This window comes from Artemia franciscana, chromosome 17 (assembly GCF_032884065.1).
Source record: "Artemia franciscana chromosome 17, ASM3288406v1, whole genome shotgun sequence".
NCBI classification, from domain to species: Eukaryota; Metazoa; Arthropoda; class Branchiopoda; order Anostraca; family Artemiidae; genus Artemia; species Artemia franciscana.
Genome location: NC_088879.1, coordinates 23,216,855 through 23,235,933, shown reverse-complemented (window position 1 = coordinate 23,235,933; position 19,079 = coordinate 23,216,855). Strand labels below are relative to the sequence as shown.

The window sequence follows — 19,079 nt, the reverse complement described above, 5'->3', positions numbered from 1 at the left end:
TTTCTGATTGAGGGGTAATTCTTAAAGAATTGGGACAAAAGTTAAGAGTTATCAAACAGTTCGTGGCAACGAACTGTAGTAAGGAGCGACCCTGCTCAATAGTAATCATAACTCTAAAAAATGGAATTTTGATACCAATAGCTACATCAAAAGAATTGCATTTTAATGCTGATTTTAAATATATAAGTTTCATCAATTTTAGTCTTAACCATCAAAAGTTACGAGCCTGAGAAAATTTGCGTTATTTTAAAGTCATAGAATCTGACGAAAATCACATAGCCATCAGATTCAGCGTATCAGAGAACCTTACTGTAGAAGTTTAAAGCTCCTATCTACAAAAATGTGGAATTTTGTATTTTTTGCCAGAAGGCAGATCACGGATGTGTGTTTATTTGTTTGTTTGTTTGTTTTTTTTTTGTTTTTTTTTTCAGGGGTGATCGTATCGACCGAGTTGTCCTAGAATTTTGCGAGAGGGCTCATTCTAACGGAAATGAAAGTTCTAGTGCCCTTTTTCAGTGACCAAAAAAATCGGAGGACACCTAGGCCCCCTCCCACGCTAATTATTTTCCCAAAGTCAACGGATCAAAATTCTGAGATCGCCATTTTATTCAGCGTAGTCGAAAAACCTTATAACTGTGTCTTTGGGTACGACTTAATCCCCCACAGTCCCCGTGGGAGGGGCTACAAGTTGCAAACTTTGACCAGTGCTTACATATAGTAATGGTTATTGGGAAGTGTGCAAGCGTTTTCAGTAGGATTTTTTGGTTGGGGGGAGGGGTTGAGAATAGGGGGATAGGCTGGGGGGGCTTTCCATCGAGGAATTTGTCATGGTGGAAGAAAATTTCCATGAAGGGAGCGCAGGATTTACTAGCATTATTAAAAAAAAAAAAATGAAAAAAGAAATATGAAAAAGTTTTTTTTCAGCTGGAAGTAAAGAGCAGCATTAAAACTTAAAACGAACAGAAATTATTACCCATATGATGGGCTCACCTAATACCCTGCTCTTTACGCTAAAGTATTTTTTGTAATTTCAACTATTTATTTTACGGCTTTGGTGATTCAGGGGGTCATTCTTAATGAATTGGGACAAAATTTAAGTTTTAGTATAAAGAGCGAGGTACTGACGAGGGGGCGAATCCCCTCATATATGTAATAAAAATATGAGAATACAAAACTTCTTTACGTAAGCTAATTTATAAGTTACGTATATCTTTTACTAAAAAAAATATTCGTAAAAAATTAAAAGTTCTAGTTGCCTTTATCTTAATTAACCAAAAAATCGAAGGGCAACTAGGCTTCCTCCCCCGCTCTTTTTTCTCAAAATCATTCGATCAAAATTATGAGAAAGCCATTTAGCAAAAAAAAATAATAAATATGCAAATTTCGTTTTAATTATTCGTCTGCGGAGAGCCAAAATCAAAACATGCATTGATTGAAAAACGTTCAGAAATTAAATTAAAAAAACAAGTATTTTTAACTGAAAGTAAGGATCGAAATTAAAACTTAAAACGAACAGAAATTACTTCGTATATGAAAGGGGCTGCTTCCTCACCAACGCCCCGCTCTTTACGCTAAAGTTTTTTACTATTTTAAAAAGAAGAGTTGAGAGAAAGAGTCAAACTTTAGCGTCAAGAGCGGGGCGTTGGTGAGGAAGCAGCCCCTTTCATATACGAAGTAATTTCTGTTCGTTTTAAGTTTTAATTTTGCTCCTTACTTTCAGTTAAAAAAACTTGTTTTTTTTATTTAATCTCTTATAAGCACGCCGTAGTGATTCCATCATTAAGTGCCATTTGACACCTTCTTGACTGGAGAGGCTGAGAAGCATGATACGAGTATAATTACAATATCCATGATCGAAAATCCTTAACCGCAGGTGTACAATCCCTCTTGTATACTCTCATTACATGCACCCTCATTGAACAAAAATTAAAGAAAAACATAAAGCAGACGGTGCGTGGTAACGAACTGTAAGTAAGGAGCGAATCGCCCCAATAGTAACCGAAACTCTAAAAAACAGAATTTTGATATCAATGGATATATCAAAAAGAATGGGATTTAAGGCTGACATGAAATATATAAGGTTTCTTAAGTTTAATATTACCTATAAAAGGCTACGAACCTGAGAAGATTCTCCTGATTTTTGAAAAAAGGGGGAAATGCCCCCCAAGAGTCATAGAATCTCAATGAAAATTAAACCACCAGATTCAGCGTACCAAAGAACTCTGTTGTAAAGGTTTCAAGCTTCTGTTTGCAAAAATGTGGAATTTTGCATTTTTTCCCAGGGGTAATCGTATCGTCCAGCGGACCTAAAACATCAGGAGAGGGCTCATTTAAACGGAAATTACAAGTTCTAGTGCCCTTTTTAAGTGAACAAATAAATGGAGGACAACAAGGCCCCCTCCCACGCCACTTTTTCCCTAAAATCGCCCGATTGAAATTTTTAGATTTTAATTTTATTTTACATAGTTGAAAGGTCCAAAAACAATGTCTTTGGAGATAACTTGGTCCCACAGCCCCTAGGGAAAGGTCTTTAAGTTATAAAATTTGCCCATTGTTCACGTATAATAGTTGTTATTGAGGACTATGCATACATTTTTGGGTGGGGAGGGGATGGCGAATTTTCTGCTGGGAGGATTTTGCACGAGGATAATTTTTCTTGGAGATTGAAGTTTCCAGGGGGTGAACTTTTCAGGGGAAGTTTTATTTTGGGGGAATTCGCTAGAATTCTTATACGAAATCTCTTTATACGCATGGAGATGTTAGGGGTAATTGTCCGGGGTTAATTTTCGCCATGATTTAATTTTCCAGAGGATGTTTCCGTTGGGACGGGAAGTTTTCTGCCAGATATCCTGCGTTATTTAAAAACGACCAGAAATTGAATAATAAAAAAACAAGTTTTTCAACTAAAACTAAGGAGCAACGTTAAAACTTAAAACGAACAGAAATTATTACGTATATATGGGGGGATTGCCCTCTCCTTAATAATTCTTTAAAAGCGGATCCTGAAACACAAGGGTCGTTTAACTGCAACAATAAGTAGCTTTTTAAAAGTGCTGAAAAGCTTTAGCGTGAAGAGCGAAGTATTTTGGAGGGGGCAACCCCCTCATATGCGTAATAATTTCTGCTCGTTTTCATTTTTAAGGTTTCTCCTTACTTTGAGTTGAAATAACCTATTTTTATATTCAATCTTTTTATAAGGTTAAGTGTGTGCATTTAAAAAGATTAAAACAGTCAAAAATTAATTTTAAGAAAAGTAAAATTCGATTTGCTTGGCAGAATGTGCCAGATATGATATAAAAGTTAGAGCACATGATTGACCACTCGTTACCTAGGAATGGATAGAATCAATTAACTCGGGTGTATACCCCTTCATCACATTACCATGCAAAGAATATGTTAGTATGAATGATTTGTGTCGTGCTATTAATAGAAGAATCTCTGCTCGTAAAAATGGTGCCTTTCAATTTAACTATTCAATTGAACAGTGCAAGATTTACATTAGTTCGCATTGATAATGAGAAGGTTATTCTCAACGTTAATCTGAGAGATGGTCTTGGTTTTAAACAAATTATTCAACCAATGGTAAAATTGGTGGACGCATCAGTGGCAGGGGTCGTGTTATTTTTGCAGATTATCCACCTGGCTTCTCAACAGACAATCGCATATTTCTTTATGTGTTCTTTGTTGAGACATCGAGAGTTGGTAATACTAATGCCCCGCCCCCCCATACGTGTTCTTGAACGAAAAACCACTCACGATCATTTTCAAAACTACAATATAAAGCACCTTTAATATATTACAGTAAATACTTCGTATTTGGAACTCTGTCAGTCAACATTGAGAAGGGAATTGGACGATAATCTAGCAAAATAACAAAAGGTTTGGCTGAGATTACATGTCATTTTCGACCCGTTCAGTGACATTGCTAATAGAAAAAAGAATTTGTTTGTCCTGATTTTGATTGCTATTTTGCTACTCTTAGACCGCGACAATTGGGTCATGGAATGGACTATTACAGGGTCGTTCGTCAATATCCGGTTACGGTCTCGGCAGTTGGTTTGCTAATTTGCTTTTCTCTGCATTACATCTTGCTAAAATATATTACACTGGTTGCTGTTGATTTTGCGTCCTCTACACTACACGATTGGGCCTCTGGGATGGATTTTAAAGAAAGTGTTTCACAAAATTTCAGGTCCAGCGCTCGATGCCTTGGCGAGCGATTGAAACCACGACAAAGCGGAAAAGGTTCAAAAAGGGCGAGAAATACCTCACCACTCATCAGTCTCAACTCAGGCCAGAAGCGAAAAACATCGCTCTTAATAAAGAAGAAGAAAAAGAAATGATGAGTAATAATTGTTAGATCGAAAAAGGATTTCTTTTCCTGGGAATGTCATATCTATCACATAAAGAATATCATCCATCAGTCAACTCATCTCCAAATCTTTGCAATGCAGAACATTTTAATGTGAGTGTAAAACATGGTTACTATGAACAATTTTATCCGCAACAGCCGCTCTCTGAAAATGTTCCATTTCAAATTTATTCCAGTAAAGACTATTTCATAGATTTGACTTCTGCTTTTTTAGTTCTGCATGTCATTGTCAAAAAATTAACAGTGAAAAACCAAGTGCAGCCGAGGGGCTACTCTGTAATGCACAATTTGTTGGTGAGCACAAGCAAAAATCTTTCAAACTATGCAAGTTATATACAATTCATGTTGATAACTAAGCTGTTGAAATGTTCTCTAAGCTGTTGAAACGATTTTGAGCTATTGGGAGCTACCGAGAGATCTCTCTGCTATCTCTTGCAATATGCTTAAAGACACGACAACTAGAGATTCACACTTGGCATGGAAAATAAATTATGAAATATATGATATACCTCAATGAATGCCTCCCAATGTTAAGATTGATATAAAGCTACAACTTGCTCCGTCCTATTTTATTTTGCGACAAGTACTTGGCACTGCACCTTAAGTTACAATTTATTTCACCTCGGCAATACTTCATATACGAAAACAAAAGGTTATGAGTTCTGTTGCTTTGGTAATAGAGAAATTAAAAGCTAGCGGAAATAGTATCAAACTGCTTGTTCCGCTACAATGACGAATCAACGGCATATTACTACTGGTTCACATATCTGTACCAATTCATCATCTATCAACGGTGAAGTTCTTTCAAAATTGGCTTTGGCCTTTGAAAAAAGTGCTATAGCCATAGGATCATGGACAAATTTTCCGCATAAATTTGAAATGTTTGCACTTTTATCTCTTGCATGTACAGTAAATAGAATTCCACTCTACATTGTATCCTTCGATAACTCCTACAGGACCCTATATGGATTGACAATATAATCCGTGAATCGTGATTCGCAACTGTTTGAAAATGATATAACCTATGAAATGTTTGTAAAAACTCGTAGTATCATTGTAATGGGTTTATCTGGTACTCAAGATATGATCATTTTCCGACCGGGCACACTACGTTTAGAGTGTACCTTTGCCGTACCGTTGTAATCAATTCTTTCAATCAACCTAAATAGATTTGAAACCCATTGGGAGATTACTCCTGATGGTAGTGTTTTATTAGACTTGGCGCCCTGAACACAAATCAAATAATCAATGTTTTCAATTTGGATTCCTACATGTCCAAATACAAATCCTTCTGCATATCCTCTAATTTCCTCGACCATATTCAATGTGTTAATAATACCCTTATCATTGTTAATAGTAGCCCATCAACTGCAAAGACGGGACATCGACGAGCATCTTTCAAACAGCGAAGAACATTGAATTTTTTGACCATCTTGGCCTGTCGTATGCATTCTAAACGTCTCACATCTAAAACTTTCTTGAACAAAGTGGAAAATCTATTAGTAAAAACTGGAATTGAGTACAAGATTCGCCAATCGAAAGCTGTGCCTTTCATGCACTATTATATTCTATTTTTTCGATGTCGCGGATATACTCGTAGCATTGATGTAGACAATCCTCAATTGAACGAATTTCTAGTTGAAAATACCCTTTCCTACCTGTATAATATAAATTTCAGTGCCCTGAGATTGAAATGCTTTAAAAATGTTTTGATTTGTCTGTTAATAAAACTTGTATGCACAATAAAACGTCTATGTCCATTAGATTTCTTCTTCCACATCTAGGTAACCATCGGCATATGATAAGTGGTGGTAGCTCATCAGGATTGAACTTGTAGTAATCTTGGCATGTAAAGTTAGGGTCACATTTTCTAAAATATAATACAACTTTTATTTTTACTATATCTCTTCGTTAAGCCAATAATATTATTTTTGATTCATATAATAAAATTCACATGTTTCAATTTGCTTTTTTGATGCAATGTCACACACAATATTCTCATTTGAAGAATCACTTTCTGTAACAGCCAAACAAAATTAGTAGGTTTTTAATCATATTAGCCAGTATCTTCACAGCGATGCCCTAAAAGCCAGACTCTCTTATTATTCCAACAACTGAGGCGTAAACAAGGTTCTTCCTCCCAAAACAATTTAAAATCCTGACGTTACCAGTCTCTTAAAAATAAACTTAAATGACGTTTATTGTTTTTTGCAATCATGCCAGGCTGAGTATTTTCCCATTGATCGCATTTACCATAGTGACAATTGGAACAGAGGAAACCTCTAGTGTGAGAGTCACAAACATCTTCAAGACAGGAATTACAGTCTTTAATTTGCACTGCGTATCCTGTGTGCAATTTGTAAGGATTGCATAATCTACACTTTTCATTTTAGTCATCAACAATAGTACAATTCTCACAGAATGACCAGCTGCCCAATGTATACCAACATAATGGACACGTGTAAAACATTTTTCAATGTTGACTGTCTCACTTCAAAAAAAAAACTGACCCACGATTGATAAAAATGAATGTCTTCTTGGAAGAGGAGTGATCGAATGACGTCACACTTACTTCTTGCCTTGCAAAATGGTCGTATTAAATTTATTTTTTAGCTAGTGCTGAAAAGTAAATCCACAATATCATTTTGTTTTGTTTGAATTCAATTAATTGGATAAATACAACTGGCCAACGACGTGGAAGTTTCATACAATAGTCCAAAGACGGAGAATTATATCTCATTATATCGTTAAGCATTCTTTGAGAAAATATTTTTTTGAAGAGATAACTTGAAAATCATCTTCTAGAATAAAACATTTTCTAAAGTCACTAGATTCCGTATGATTTTGTTTCTCAAATTCAGCCATTTTTAATCTTGACACTCTCACCACTACCGATTATAGACTAACAAAGAATGAAGATTCTTTACCGTTAGTAAGATATCAAACAAAAAATGTAAGAAACTCACTCTTTTTCTAGACTGATTCAGATCGTTGTCTCCAATATATTTCACAAATGCATTTAATCTGTCTTGTAATCTTTGTATATGCATTGCATTCACTTTTTCTACAAAGCATAACTGTTCTTCCGACTTGAATTTGCTCAATGTTATTACATATCTTGCAAACATCTCGTCCGATTCTAGGGTTGGCCAACAGCCCCTTGTAATTTTCACTGCTACGTTAGGTACCCTAGGTTTCATTTTAACATTGCTAGTGCCTTCAATATCATAGAGTAGCAGCACCCATTACTAAAAAATATACCAAGAATAATATCCTCGATGTTTTACACACTAAATTCTTTTTCAATTCTGAGGTGAGTTAGCTGTAAGATCTAACATGTAATGTGTCGTGATAAAATCAGTTTTTGCTGGGTTATAAAGGTCCGCCGGAACCAAGACAAGTTACGTAAGATTATATCATCTTCACTTGTAAATATTTGACCATGATCAGTTTTTTTAAACCCTGGGCTTCGTCGCTTGTGTAGTTGATTTTGAACTACAATAACTCCTGCTACGTAACAATCAGATGTACTATACCATTACAGGTTCATTATAGTATTACGTAAAACTCGGATGCGCCTAATAACGTCTTGAGGGACTAGTCCTTAAAACCAGTGAGGCATCACTACTGACATATTAAATGAATCATCTTATTTTCAAGACTTGCTACCTTTCACAACAACCTTTTTTGTGATTGGAAGGACTTGTATATCCCAAAAACGTTTTTATTCTAGGAAGACTACTTTGATTGGATAAATTCATCTTATATGAATCCGGAAGCGCAAGGAGATATTCAGGAACATTTTGAACAGAACTCAGAAATACAGCTTCAAGACTTCTTAAACGAAAATATTCAAAAAGCTCTCCGTGAAGCCCTATGTACTTCTGATGACATACAGTGGGAGGATATGGGCCCTCCGAATAAAAGGTCATATGGGGTATGTAAAAATACCAACAGTATTATGGAACGGACCAGGGACTTTTTTTCTTCTGAATTAATGCTTTTGTTGCTGTCAAATATGACGGGTCTGAGGTTGCATCCTTTGGCCCCAGAATCTGATGAAGATGATGAAGTGGCTGTGGGTCAAGAGTCAGAAGATGGGGCAAGTGGGAGTAAAAGAAAATCAAGACCAGATGAAAGTCAAAGTAAAAAAACTAAGCTTGGTGAGTATGTATTTCTTAATGGTCTTTTGAACTAATTTAGCAATCCAAGCACTTGCTCGATGTGACCTCTGCATGACAAATTCTTAAAAATTACTCATCAAATTTGGCGACAAACAAATAGGTACCAGATTCTTTCAAAGACACAAGTTTAGTTTTCTTAAACTCCATTTCCATGTAAAAAAAAAAAAAAAAAAAAAAAAAAAAAAAAAAAAAAAAAAAAAAAAAAAAAAACTGCATCAGTTTAATGTTTTTGTATTGCGGACCAAAATGGTCACAATTTTAATATTTCATCGAAAGTCCCTTCTAGATCCGCCGGAGCTGATAGGGCTGTTACTTTAAGATCAATGAGGTTTAAAGCCTGTATTACTGTATTCTCGAATATAGTTTAAGTGAAAACCTCAGTAAAAATGACAGCATCTGGGGCTGTATTTGAGATTTGGATGGAAGAAAAACGTAGATAATTTTTATTGGGAAGTTTTTAAACAAGGAATACTGCTGATGTGTGTACTAGGAATGGTTCTGAAGGGGTTTACCAAATCATTGAGATCTATGCACTTCATTCATTCAGCTAATTTGCTCTTTAAAGTAGTCAATTTTACCCAACCTTTATGGGGTGGAAGAATATTTGAACTAAACTTATCAGTATGATTATCAACACTAGGTTGTTGTACCTCACTCACACTTTGGAGAAAGTAATAATTGATGTGTTTTGACTTCTGGCACTTATTTGAACTCTTTGGGGAGCGTGATGTGGGCTTCTAAATTCGGATCATCAGCACGTCTGCCAGAAGGAAAGGCCGTATCTCAACTGAAATCCAGGTGGGAAGTAAGGACCTGACTTGTAGTTTTATTCTCAATCTTTCTATGGTTTGCACCTGATCTGATCTCTTTTTGGAAAGAAGATAGATATGATATATATATATATATATATATATATATATATATATATATATATATATATATATATATATATATATATATATATATATATATATATATATATATATATATATATATATATATATATATATATACTAGCTGTTGGTGTGGTGCTTCGCGCCCCCCAAAGCTCCCCGTGTGCGCAATTCGTTACGTGCCGTATTAGTTGCGCGCCATTGTAGTTGTGTAATAGATTGTCTGTTTTATCGACTGTTGAACATGCAACATATAATTGCCCATGGGAAAAACAATCCGTATTCAGATCTATACCGCATTTTTCTAATGATTTTCCTTGAGCTTTATTGATGGTTATTGCTAATCGAATATTCCCAGTGTCTCTGTCGTCATTTATATATCCCCCTGCCCCTCCCCTGGTGTCCCCGTTAGTTGTGTCCCTGTGTCCCGGTCGTCTGGGACATAGATATAAAGGATAGAGAAATAGACACAAAGGAAAAGGATAAAGATACCTTTTTGGGAGAAATTTTAATTCTTCCGCAGGCATCTTCTCATAGCCGACCCGAACTGATATCGCAAGAAAATATTCAAGATCCTTTCTGGACCCAAAATACAGCTTAAACACTTTGGAACGCTCAAAGTTACCGATTTCTATTGCCCTTGATGCAGTTGGAATAAAGGTTTCTACATCAGCGTGAGTCATGATAGGTGGAACCTGTTTCAGGACGGTAATCAACATTTTCTCCTTGAGCATAGCAGCAACCTCAGGTTTGCTTGCTTTGATTTTCTCAACAATTTTCTCAGCAGCTGATTTAGATTTGACATACAATTTTCTGTGTCGGGGCAAACGCTATCCACAAACTGCTTACGAGCATCTGGGTTATCGTGAGATTTTGACATTTTGAGAACAACAGCATAAGATGGCTAAGGATTGACAGCTACTGGATTAGCAAGGCCTGGGGCTCTACTCGTCGAGGGACACCATAGGCCCCGCGCTTTAGGTGTAGACGTAAAATTGTTTAATTCTTGGCATAAATCATAAAACGTTTTGGGTTAACCTAGTGCTTGCTTTACCAAGAATTCTTGACTTCATCTGATTAATATATTACGAACTTTGGTATGATCACTGAAATCTTATCACAACAGTCAAGAACTTTCAAAATGTCCGCATAAGTGTCAGTAACTTTCTACCTCTCGGTTTGCCGAGTAGCATACCTTGCCATAGACCAAATAATTGTTTTCACTTCTTTTACCATATCTTCTGCGAAAAAAATGGCAACCAGTTTTGATGATATCAATGTTGTTATTTCCTTTTGGTTTCACCCTTACGGCAAGATTCAGCAAAGCATTCTGTACTAGTCCATCTGGCAGCATCCTGGCACGAACCCCAATAGACAAGGTCAGCCCCCGGTCCACCTGATCACCGCAGTTTAAGGGAGACTCTCTCGGCAGGAACAACGGCACTTGCGACAGGGAACTGCCCTTCTTTTGCTTCTCAATTAGGGTTACGTTAAAAACGGCTTGACACACTTAAATTGAAACCGAACAGATCTATTTTTACAAAATATAAATAAATCAAGATATTATGTGTACACAGAGACACTATCAAGTCGTCTTCACTTTTTCATTGATTCCTCTGAGCACCGAAATTAACAAGCTGTTGTCCCAACATGCAAAGAGGCCCGATCCGGGTACCAAAAAACTAGCTTTAGCTTTATCACACTAGAAGTTAAATTTTCTAACCTAATAAGTGTTACCTTGCATAGAAAAAAGAAACGATAAAAACATTTCACGTGTTTTTATCGAGCAAAACAAACAAAACAGAAAGGGATAATAAATACTTCGACAATCAAGTTAACTGAGTGTACTTCAATTGAATCTCTGTTGTTTCTTAGGTCTGCAACCGTGTAAAATTCTGTTCATATGGATAGCATTGAACTCATTCTTCAAAAAGACAAAATTAAGTGTTAATATTTTGGGCATATTTGGCTTATAAATTTAAGCCTATTATCAAGACCGTATCCAGACGTGTGGGTGTCTGTTTTGAGCCCCCCTCCCCCTCTGGAATAGTTCTGCAGCTTGTAAATTGGTCTTAAAATTTAGGTAAAAAAAATTCCGCGAGAGACAGTGGCGATCTTTGTCTCCATATGGTCTTTGTCCCCTCCCACAGGTTTTTGAAAAATACATTACCCTCCTCCCCCTAGCTTCCTTGAATTGATGCCACTGACGAGAGGTAAACCCCTTCTTCTTCATCCTTTTGATAACCGTTTCCCCCGAAATACTTTTGGGAACCCCTTCCCCCTCCTCGTGAAAAAATATCTTAGACACAGCCCTGCCTTTGATACACTTATCTTTTATTTAAAAAACATAACCACACCAGAATCGTCTTCAAAACTAGAAAAAAGAATATTTTGATACCAATTCTCAATAGTCATTCTAGTTCCGCCAGGATAAAATTATTCGCTACTGGTCTTCTGCGTAATTTGACAACCTCATTATATAATCTTGATTGGCTCTAAGATCCTTAATTTGAGTGTTAAAATGCTAGAAGTCTGTCACTGGGTAATCAGTTTTACAATGTTTTATAGAAAAGGATTTTATTACGATTGCTATGATTTATTACGATTACGATTACGATTATCATTATGTCATTAAAATATTAAATTAAAAATGAAAAACAATTAAATAAAAAAAAATTGGGAAAATTTTATACCCCCAAGACCTTACCCTAGAGGCTATGGGGGGGGGGGGTCATGTTATCTCCAAGATGTAATTATCAGGAATTTCAACAATGCTGGACAAAATAACAATCTCGGAATTTTGATTGGACAATTTTGAGGAAAAAAGGGCGTGGGAGGGGCATAGTTGCCCTCCAATTTTTTTCGTCACTTTAAAAGGAGACTAGAACTTTTAATTTCTGCTAGAATAAGCCCTCTCCCGATGTTCTAGGCCTACTGGGTCGATACAATCACCCCTGGGGAAAACAAGCAAAAAAATAAACAAACAAATAAACACGCTTCCGTGATCTTTCTTCTGGCAAAAAGTACAAAATTCCACATCTTTGCAAATAGGGGCAAAAAAATGATTTTTTTTTTTTAGAATTCTGGTTACTATTGAGCCGGGTCACTCCTTACTTACAGTTCGTTACTACGAACTGTTTGATTTAAACTCCTTTATTATAGCCGTGTTTACGCGTGTGTTTACTTTTCCATTTTCCTTATTTCTTTAAAGATTAATGCGTGCTATTCTTTCCAGAATGCAAAAAAGAAGAAGAACTGCCAACCGAACCAATTGTTGAGTGGAGACGATTTCAACATGGTAATTACACATTACTCCATGACTCCGAAACTTCAAAATTGGGACATTCTCTAATGTTGATGTATTATATTGCTGATAATCAATGGGAACAAGAATGGGGAGGTTTTACCTCTTTTATTGCCAAAGCAGAAAATGAAGAGGTAAGTCCTTATGCCAGTGGCAACACTGATCTAAATTAATTACATAAATAACTATGATATATATATATATCTTCTATATATATAAAAATAAGTTGTCTGTCTGTGTGTCTGTCTGTGGATCAGGTGACGTCATGTTTCTGTGTTGACTGACGTCATGAAATTAGTTGTCGTCATTTTTGCTTTGACGGTGACGTCATTCAAGATATTTAAGACATATGTTCACGTAGAAATCTATTAATGTTTAAGTTTACAATGACTGATGAACTTACCATGGCAAAAGCCGATGAAGATGCTCAAAGAGTCTATGCCAAAAAACTTGCTGCTGATAGAGAAAGTCAGAAAAGAAAGCGTGCCGAGGAACTACCAGAGCAACGCGAAAGCAGACTTGCTGCTAAAAGAGAAAGTGAAAAAAGAAGGCGTGCCGAGGAATCAAAAGAACAGCAAGGAAACAGGCTTGAGGCTGATAGAGAAAGAAAGAACAGAAAGCGTGCCGAGGAATCAAAAGAACAGCAAGGAAACAGGCTTGAGGCTGATAGAGAAAGAAAGAACAGAAAGCGTGCCGAGGAACTACCAGAGCAACGCGGAAGCAGACTTGCTGCTAAAAGAGAAAGTGAAAAAAGAAGGCGTGCCGAGGAATTACAAGAACAGCAAGAAATCAGGCTTGCTGCTGATAGAGAAAGTAAGAAAAGAAAGCGTGCCGAGGAATCACAAGAACAGCAAGAAATCAGGCTTGCTGCTGATAGAGAAAGTAAGAAAAGAAAGCGTGCCGAGGAATCAGAGCAACCTGAAAGTTATCGCCTGGCATTCAGGTACAACCCAGTCGATGATTATAGCTTGAGTAGATGTGTTCAAATCGGGACTATGTCTAAAATTTGTCCCTATTGCAAGGCCTTGAAATTCAATGGTGAAGCAATGGGAATGTGTTGCGCCTCAGGAAAAGTTAAACTTCCTCTATTGGCAGCACCAGCAGAGCCATTGAAGACTTTCTCTACTGGAACTACGTCAGAATCTAAGCGTTTTTTGTCAAAAATCAGAAAATACAACTCATGTTTCCAAATGACGTCGTTTGGAGCCCAAATCGAAAATCCAGATCAATTTATGTCTACTTTCAAAGTAAAAGGGCAAATTTATCATAGAGCAGGGTCCCTTCTACCATTCTCAGGCGAGAATCATAAATTTTTACAATTGTACTTCATCAGTGATAGAAATTCTGAATTGAATGCACGTTGCGAAATTTCTCCCAACGTTGAAAGGACAATCGTTTCCCAATTGCAACATCTTTTCCACGAAAATAATAATTTAGTGCGTCTGTTAAAAACAGCCATCGATTTGATGCCTACTGATACGCATAAAATTGTTATTTCCGCTGACAAAACGCCTCCTGGCCAACATGTGCGTAGATACAATGCTCCAACTATCGACGAAGTGGCAATCGTTATGGTCGGTGATCATTTTTTACCTCGAGATATTATTCTTCATAAGCGAAACGCTCAGTTGTTAAGAATTGCTGAAACTCATCGATGCTACGATGCCCTACAATATCCTATCATTTTTTGGGATGGAGCCGACGGCTATCACTTTAATATTAAATTGATGAATCCAGCCACTAACAAAGAAATGAATAATAAATGCAGTGCAATGCATTATTATTCCTATAGACTAATGATTCGGCAGGATGAAGAAAATTATATTTTAAAATGCCGTGAATTGTTTCACCAATTCGTCGTTGATATGTATGCTAAAATTGAATCAGAACGTTTGCTATATATCCGCCCGAATCAGACCAAGCTCCGCTCTGAACAATACATTCATTTGCGAGATGCAGTTATAAATGACGGTAATACCACAAACGTTGGAAGATTAACAATTTTACCTTCGTCATATGCTGGCAGTCCCCGTCATATGCATGAATATGCTCAAGATGCTATTGCGTATGTTCGTCTCTATGGTCGTCCAGATTTATTTATTACATTTACATGTAATCAATCTTGGGACGAGATACTGCAGCTTTTACTTCAAGGACAATCGGCGGTTCATAGGCATGACATTACGGCCCGTGTCTTCCGGCAAAAGTTGAAATCACTGATAAACTACATTGTAAAACTTGAAGTGTTTGGGTCAGTGCGATGCTGGATGTACTCAGTGGAATGGCAAAAACGAGGTTTGCCACACGCACATATACTAATCTGGCTACATAAAAAAATTACTTCGAACGAAATTGATGATGTGATTTCCGCTGAAATACCTGATAAAAATGTTGATAAGGGGTTACATGATATTATTGTAAAAAATATGATACATGGACCTTGCGGTGAACTGAACGAAAATTCACCATGCATGGCCAAGGGAAGGTGCACAAAGCAATATCCTCGACTTTTAGTATCAAACACAATTACTGGCAATGATGGTTACCCACAATATAGAAGAAGATCTACTGAAGATGGCGGTAAAACAGCAATAATAAAGAAGCGTAACGGTACCACCATCGAAGTAGATAAACAGTGGGTTGTTCCAAATTCCCCATTATTATCAAAAACATTTAATGCACACATAAACGTTGAATACTGTAACTCCGTAAAGGCAATCAAATACATATGTAAATACGTCAACAAAGGCAGTGGCATGGCAGTTTTTGGCTTGCAGCCCGAAATCAAAGATTTCGATGAAATCGTACAATATCAGGCTGGAAGATACATAAGCAGTAATGAAGCATGTTGGGTTTCCTGAAAAATTCTAATTTATGGGCACGCGTAAAAACATTAAAATTAACTACAAATATGCGTGTCCGATTGCAAAACGATGACTCTGGTCAAACATTTTCAGATCAATTGCTGGCAATGGGAAACGGAAAGCTCCCAGTAGACTCAATTTCAGGACGTATACAACTACCTACTGATTTCTGTAATTTAGTGACGTCCAAAAATGAATTGATTGAAAAAGTATTTCCGAATATTCTAAAAAATTATAAAAATAATAAATGGCTAAGTGAAAGAGCGATTCTCGCACCCAAAAATATAGACGTCCACGAAATCAACAATAATGTTTTGACCAAGATTCGAGACCAGGCAGTCCTTTACAAGTCAGTCGACACAGTTTTGGAACCAAATGAAGCGGTTAATTATCCATCTGAATTTTTAAATTCCATAGATCTTTCAGGGTTTCCACCACACGTGCTACAACTAAAAATAGGCGTACCAATAATACTTTTAAGAAATATAAACCCACCAAAGCTTTGCAATGGCACTCGACTTGCCGTAAAAAAAACAATGGAAAACCTAATAGAGGCCACAATCTTGACAGGGCCTTTTGAGGGTGAGGCTGTTCTTATTCCTCGCATTCCCATGATTCCAACGGATCTGCCTTTTCAATTTAAAAGATTGCAATTCCCAATTCGATTAGCATTTGCAATCACCATTAACAAAGCTCAAGGTCAATCATTAGAAAAATGTGGTATATATCTTAATACTGATTGTTTTTCCCATGGACAATTGTACGTTGCATGTTCCAGGGTCGGTAAACCTGACAATCTATTTATGTGCAGCGACAATTGGACAGCGAAGAATGTTGTATATTCGCAAGTTTTACGCAGTTAATTTGTATTTTGGAACCAAATGAAGCGGTTAATTATCCATCTGAATTTTTAAATTCCATAGATCCTTCAGGGTTTCCACCACACGTGCTACAACTAAAAATAGGCGTACCAATAATACTTTTAAGAAATATCAACCCATCAAAGCTTTGCAATGGCACGCGACTTGCCGTAAAAAAAAACAATGGAAAACCTAATAGAGGCCACAATCTTGACAGGGCCTTATGAGGGTGAGGCTGTTCTTATTCCTCGCATTCCCATGATTCCAACGGATCTGCTTTTTCAATTTAAAAGATTGCAATTCCCAATTCGATTAGCATTTGCAACCACCATCAACAAAGCTCAAGGGCAATCACTAGAAAAATGCGGTATAGATCTTAATACAGATTGCTTTACCAATGTACAATTGTATGTTGCATCTTTGAGGGTCGGTAAACCTGACAATCTATTTATACGCACAGACAATGGGACAGCGAAGACTGTTGTATATTCACAAGTTTTACGTAGTTAATTTGTATTGTATCTATCTATATAAAAACGAGTTGTGTGTATGCATGTTTGTTTGTTTGTAAAAAGAGCGTTTGCATATGACGTCATTATTAGTACATACGGCTTTGTATATGGACAGACAATGGGAAAGCCAAGAATGTTGTATATTCGCAATTTTTACGTAGTTTGAAACACATATATAAATCTATCTATATTCACAGGTGGGACACAGGGACACAACTACAATGGCGCGTAACTAATATGGCGCGTAACGACTTACGCGCGCGGGGGGGCTTGGGGTGGCGCGAAGCGCCACCCCAACAGCTAGTATATATATATATATATATATATATATATATATATATATATATATATATATATATATATATATATATATATATATATATATATGTGTGTGTGTGTATATATATATATATATATATATATATATATATATATATATATATATATATATATATATATATATATATATATATATATATATATATATATATATATATATATATATATATATATATATATATATATATATATATATATATATATATAAAAATAATTTGTCTGTCTGTGTGTCTGTCTGTCAGGTGACGTCATGTTTCTGTGTCGACTGACGTCATGAATTTAGTTTCGTCATTTTTGCTATGACGGTGACGTCATTAACGGTATTTAAGACATTTGTTCACGGAAAAATGTTTAATTGTAAAATGACTGAAGAACCTACAATGGCAACAGCCGAGGAAGCTGCTCAAAGAGTTTATGCCAAAAAACTTGCTGCTGATAGAGAAAGTAAGAAAAGAAAGCGTTCCGAGGAATCACAAGAACAGCAAGAAAACAGGCTTGCAGCTGATAGAGAAAGTAAGAAAAGAAAGCGTGCCGGGGAATCACAAGAACAGCAAGAAAACAGGCTTGCGGCTAAAGAACGCAAAACCGCGCAGTTAGATGAAAATCCACCTGGACAGCGAGAGTCAAAACATATCAAAACTGAAAATGATAGCGATGATGATTGGGTTTGGGATTTTGACTTGGATAAGGTCATCAATGCCTACCAGATTTAAGTTAAAAAAACAAAGGTTCGTCGATATGTACTTCATAGTGACGCTGAAAAATAAAGAAGAAAAAGAAAACTGAAAAAAGAAAACAGGTAAAAAACTAAAAAAAAACTAAAAAGAAAAAACACTCAAAGAGAAATTACAGACCGGGACACAAATGACGACCGAGACATAGGGAATATAAGTGACGACCGGGAACCTCAAAGAGAAATTACAGACTTGGACACCCGGACACAAATCACTTCCGGGACACAGGGAATATAAATGACGACCGGGACACAGGGATTGTTCGAATTGAAATGACAGACCGGGACACAAATGACGACCGGGACACCGGGACACAAATGACGACCGGGACACCGGGACACAGGGAATATAAATGACGACCGGGACACAGGGAATATAAATGACGACCGGGACACAGGGACACATCATTAGAATAATGGGGTATAGATCTGAATACGGATTGTTTTTCCCATGGACAATTATATGTTGCATGTTCAAGAGTCAGTAAACCTGACAATCTATTTATATGCACAGACAATGGGACAGCGAAGAATGTTGTATATTCGCATGTTTTACGTAGTTAAAAACATATATTTATATCTATCTCTATTCACAGGTGGGACACAGGGACACAACTACAATGGCGCGTAACTAATATGGCGCGTAACGACTTACGCGCGCGGGGGGGCTTGGGGGGGCGCGAAGCGTTCCACCAACTAGGTGTTTGGGTGGCGCGAAGCGCCACCCCAACAGCTAGTATATATATATATATTCCCTTCTTTAAAAATTTCGTGATCATATTCCAATGTTTGAGCCATTTGCTCTAAGGAGCTCTGTTTTTTCTTCACGCTTCGTTGTATAAATGGAACCAAGCTCATATTACAAACTCGTGAATGTTAGAAAAAAAAAACTACTGTGTTATTTATTATCCTAAACATATCTGAGTTTTGGTTTTTCTTCATTCTCGTAAATGTTCTCATCGTCAGTTTTGTCTCTTTAACATTACCAATCAACAAATGTGTTATTATGTAAAGTGTA

The 19,079-nt window shown here is 36.6% G+C and overlaps 1 protein-coding gene across 2 annotated transcripts in view; it reads left to right on the top strand.

The window, feature by feature from the left end:
• LOC136038022 (prolyl 3-hydroxylase OGFOD1-like) overlaps positions 1-19,079 on the top strand; it is a gene marked incomplete at its 5' end in the record, with an annotated part of 50,682 nt that overhangs the window by 29,865 nt on the left and 1,738 nt on the right. For both annotated transcript variants that reach the window (XM_065720962.1, XM_065720961.1), the window contains 2 exon segments: positions 8,106-8,535; positions 12,685-12,887. In XM_065720962.1, the coding sequence (XP_065577034.1) occupies positions 8,106-8,535; positions 12,685-12,887 (633 nt within the window).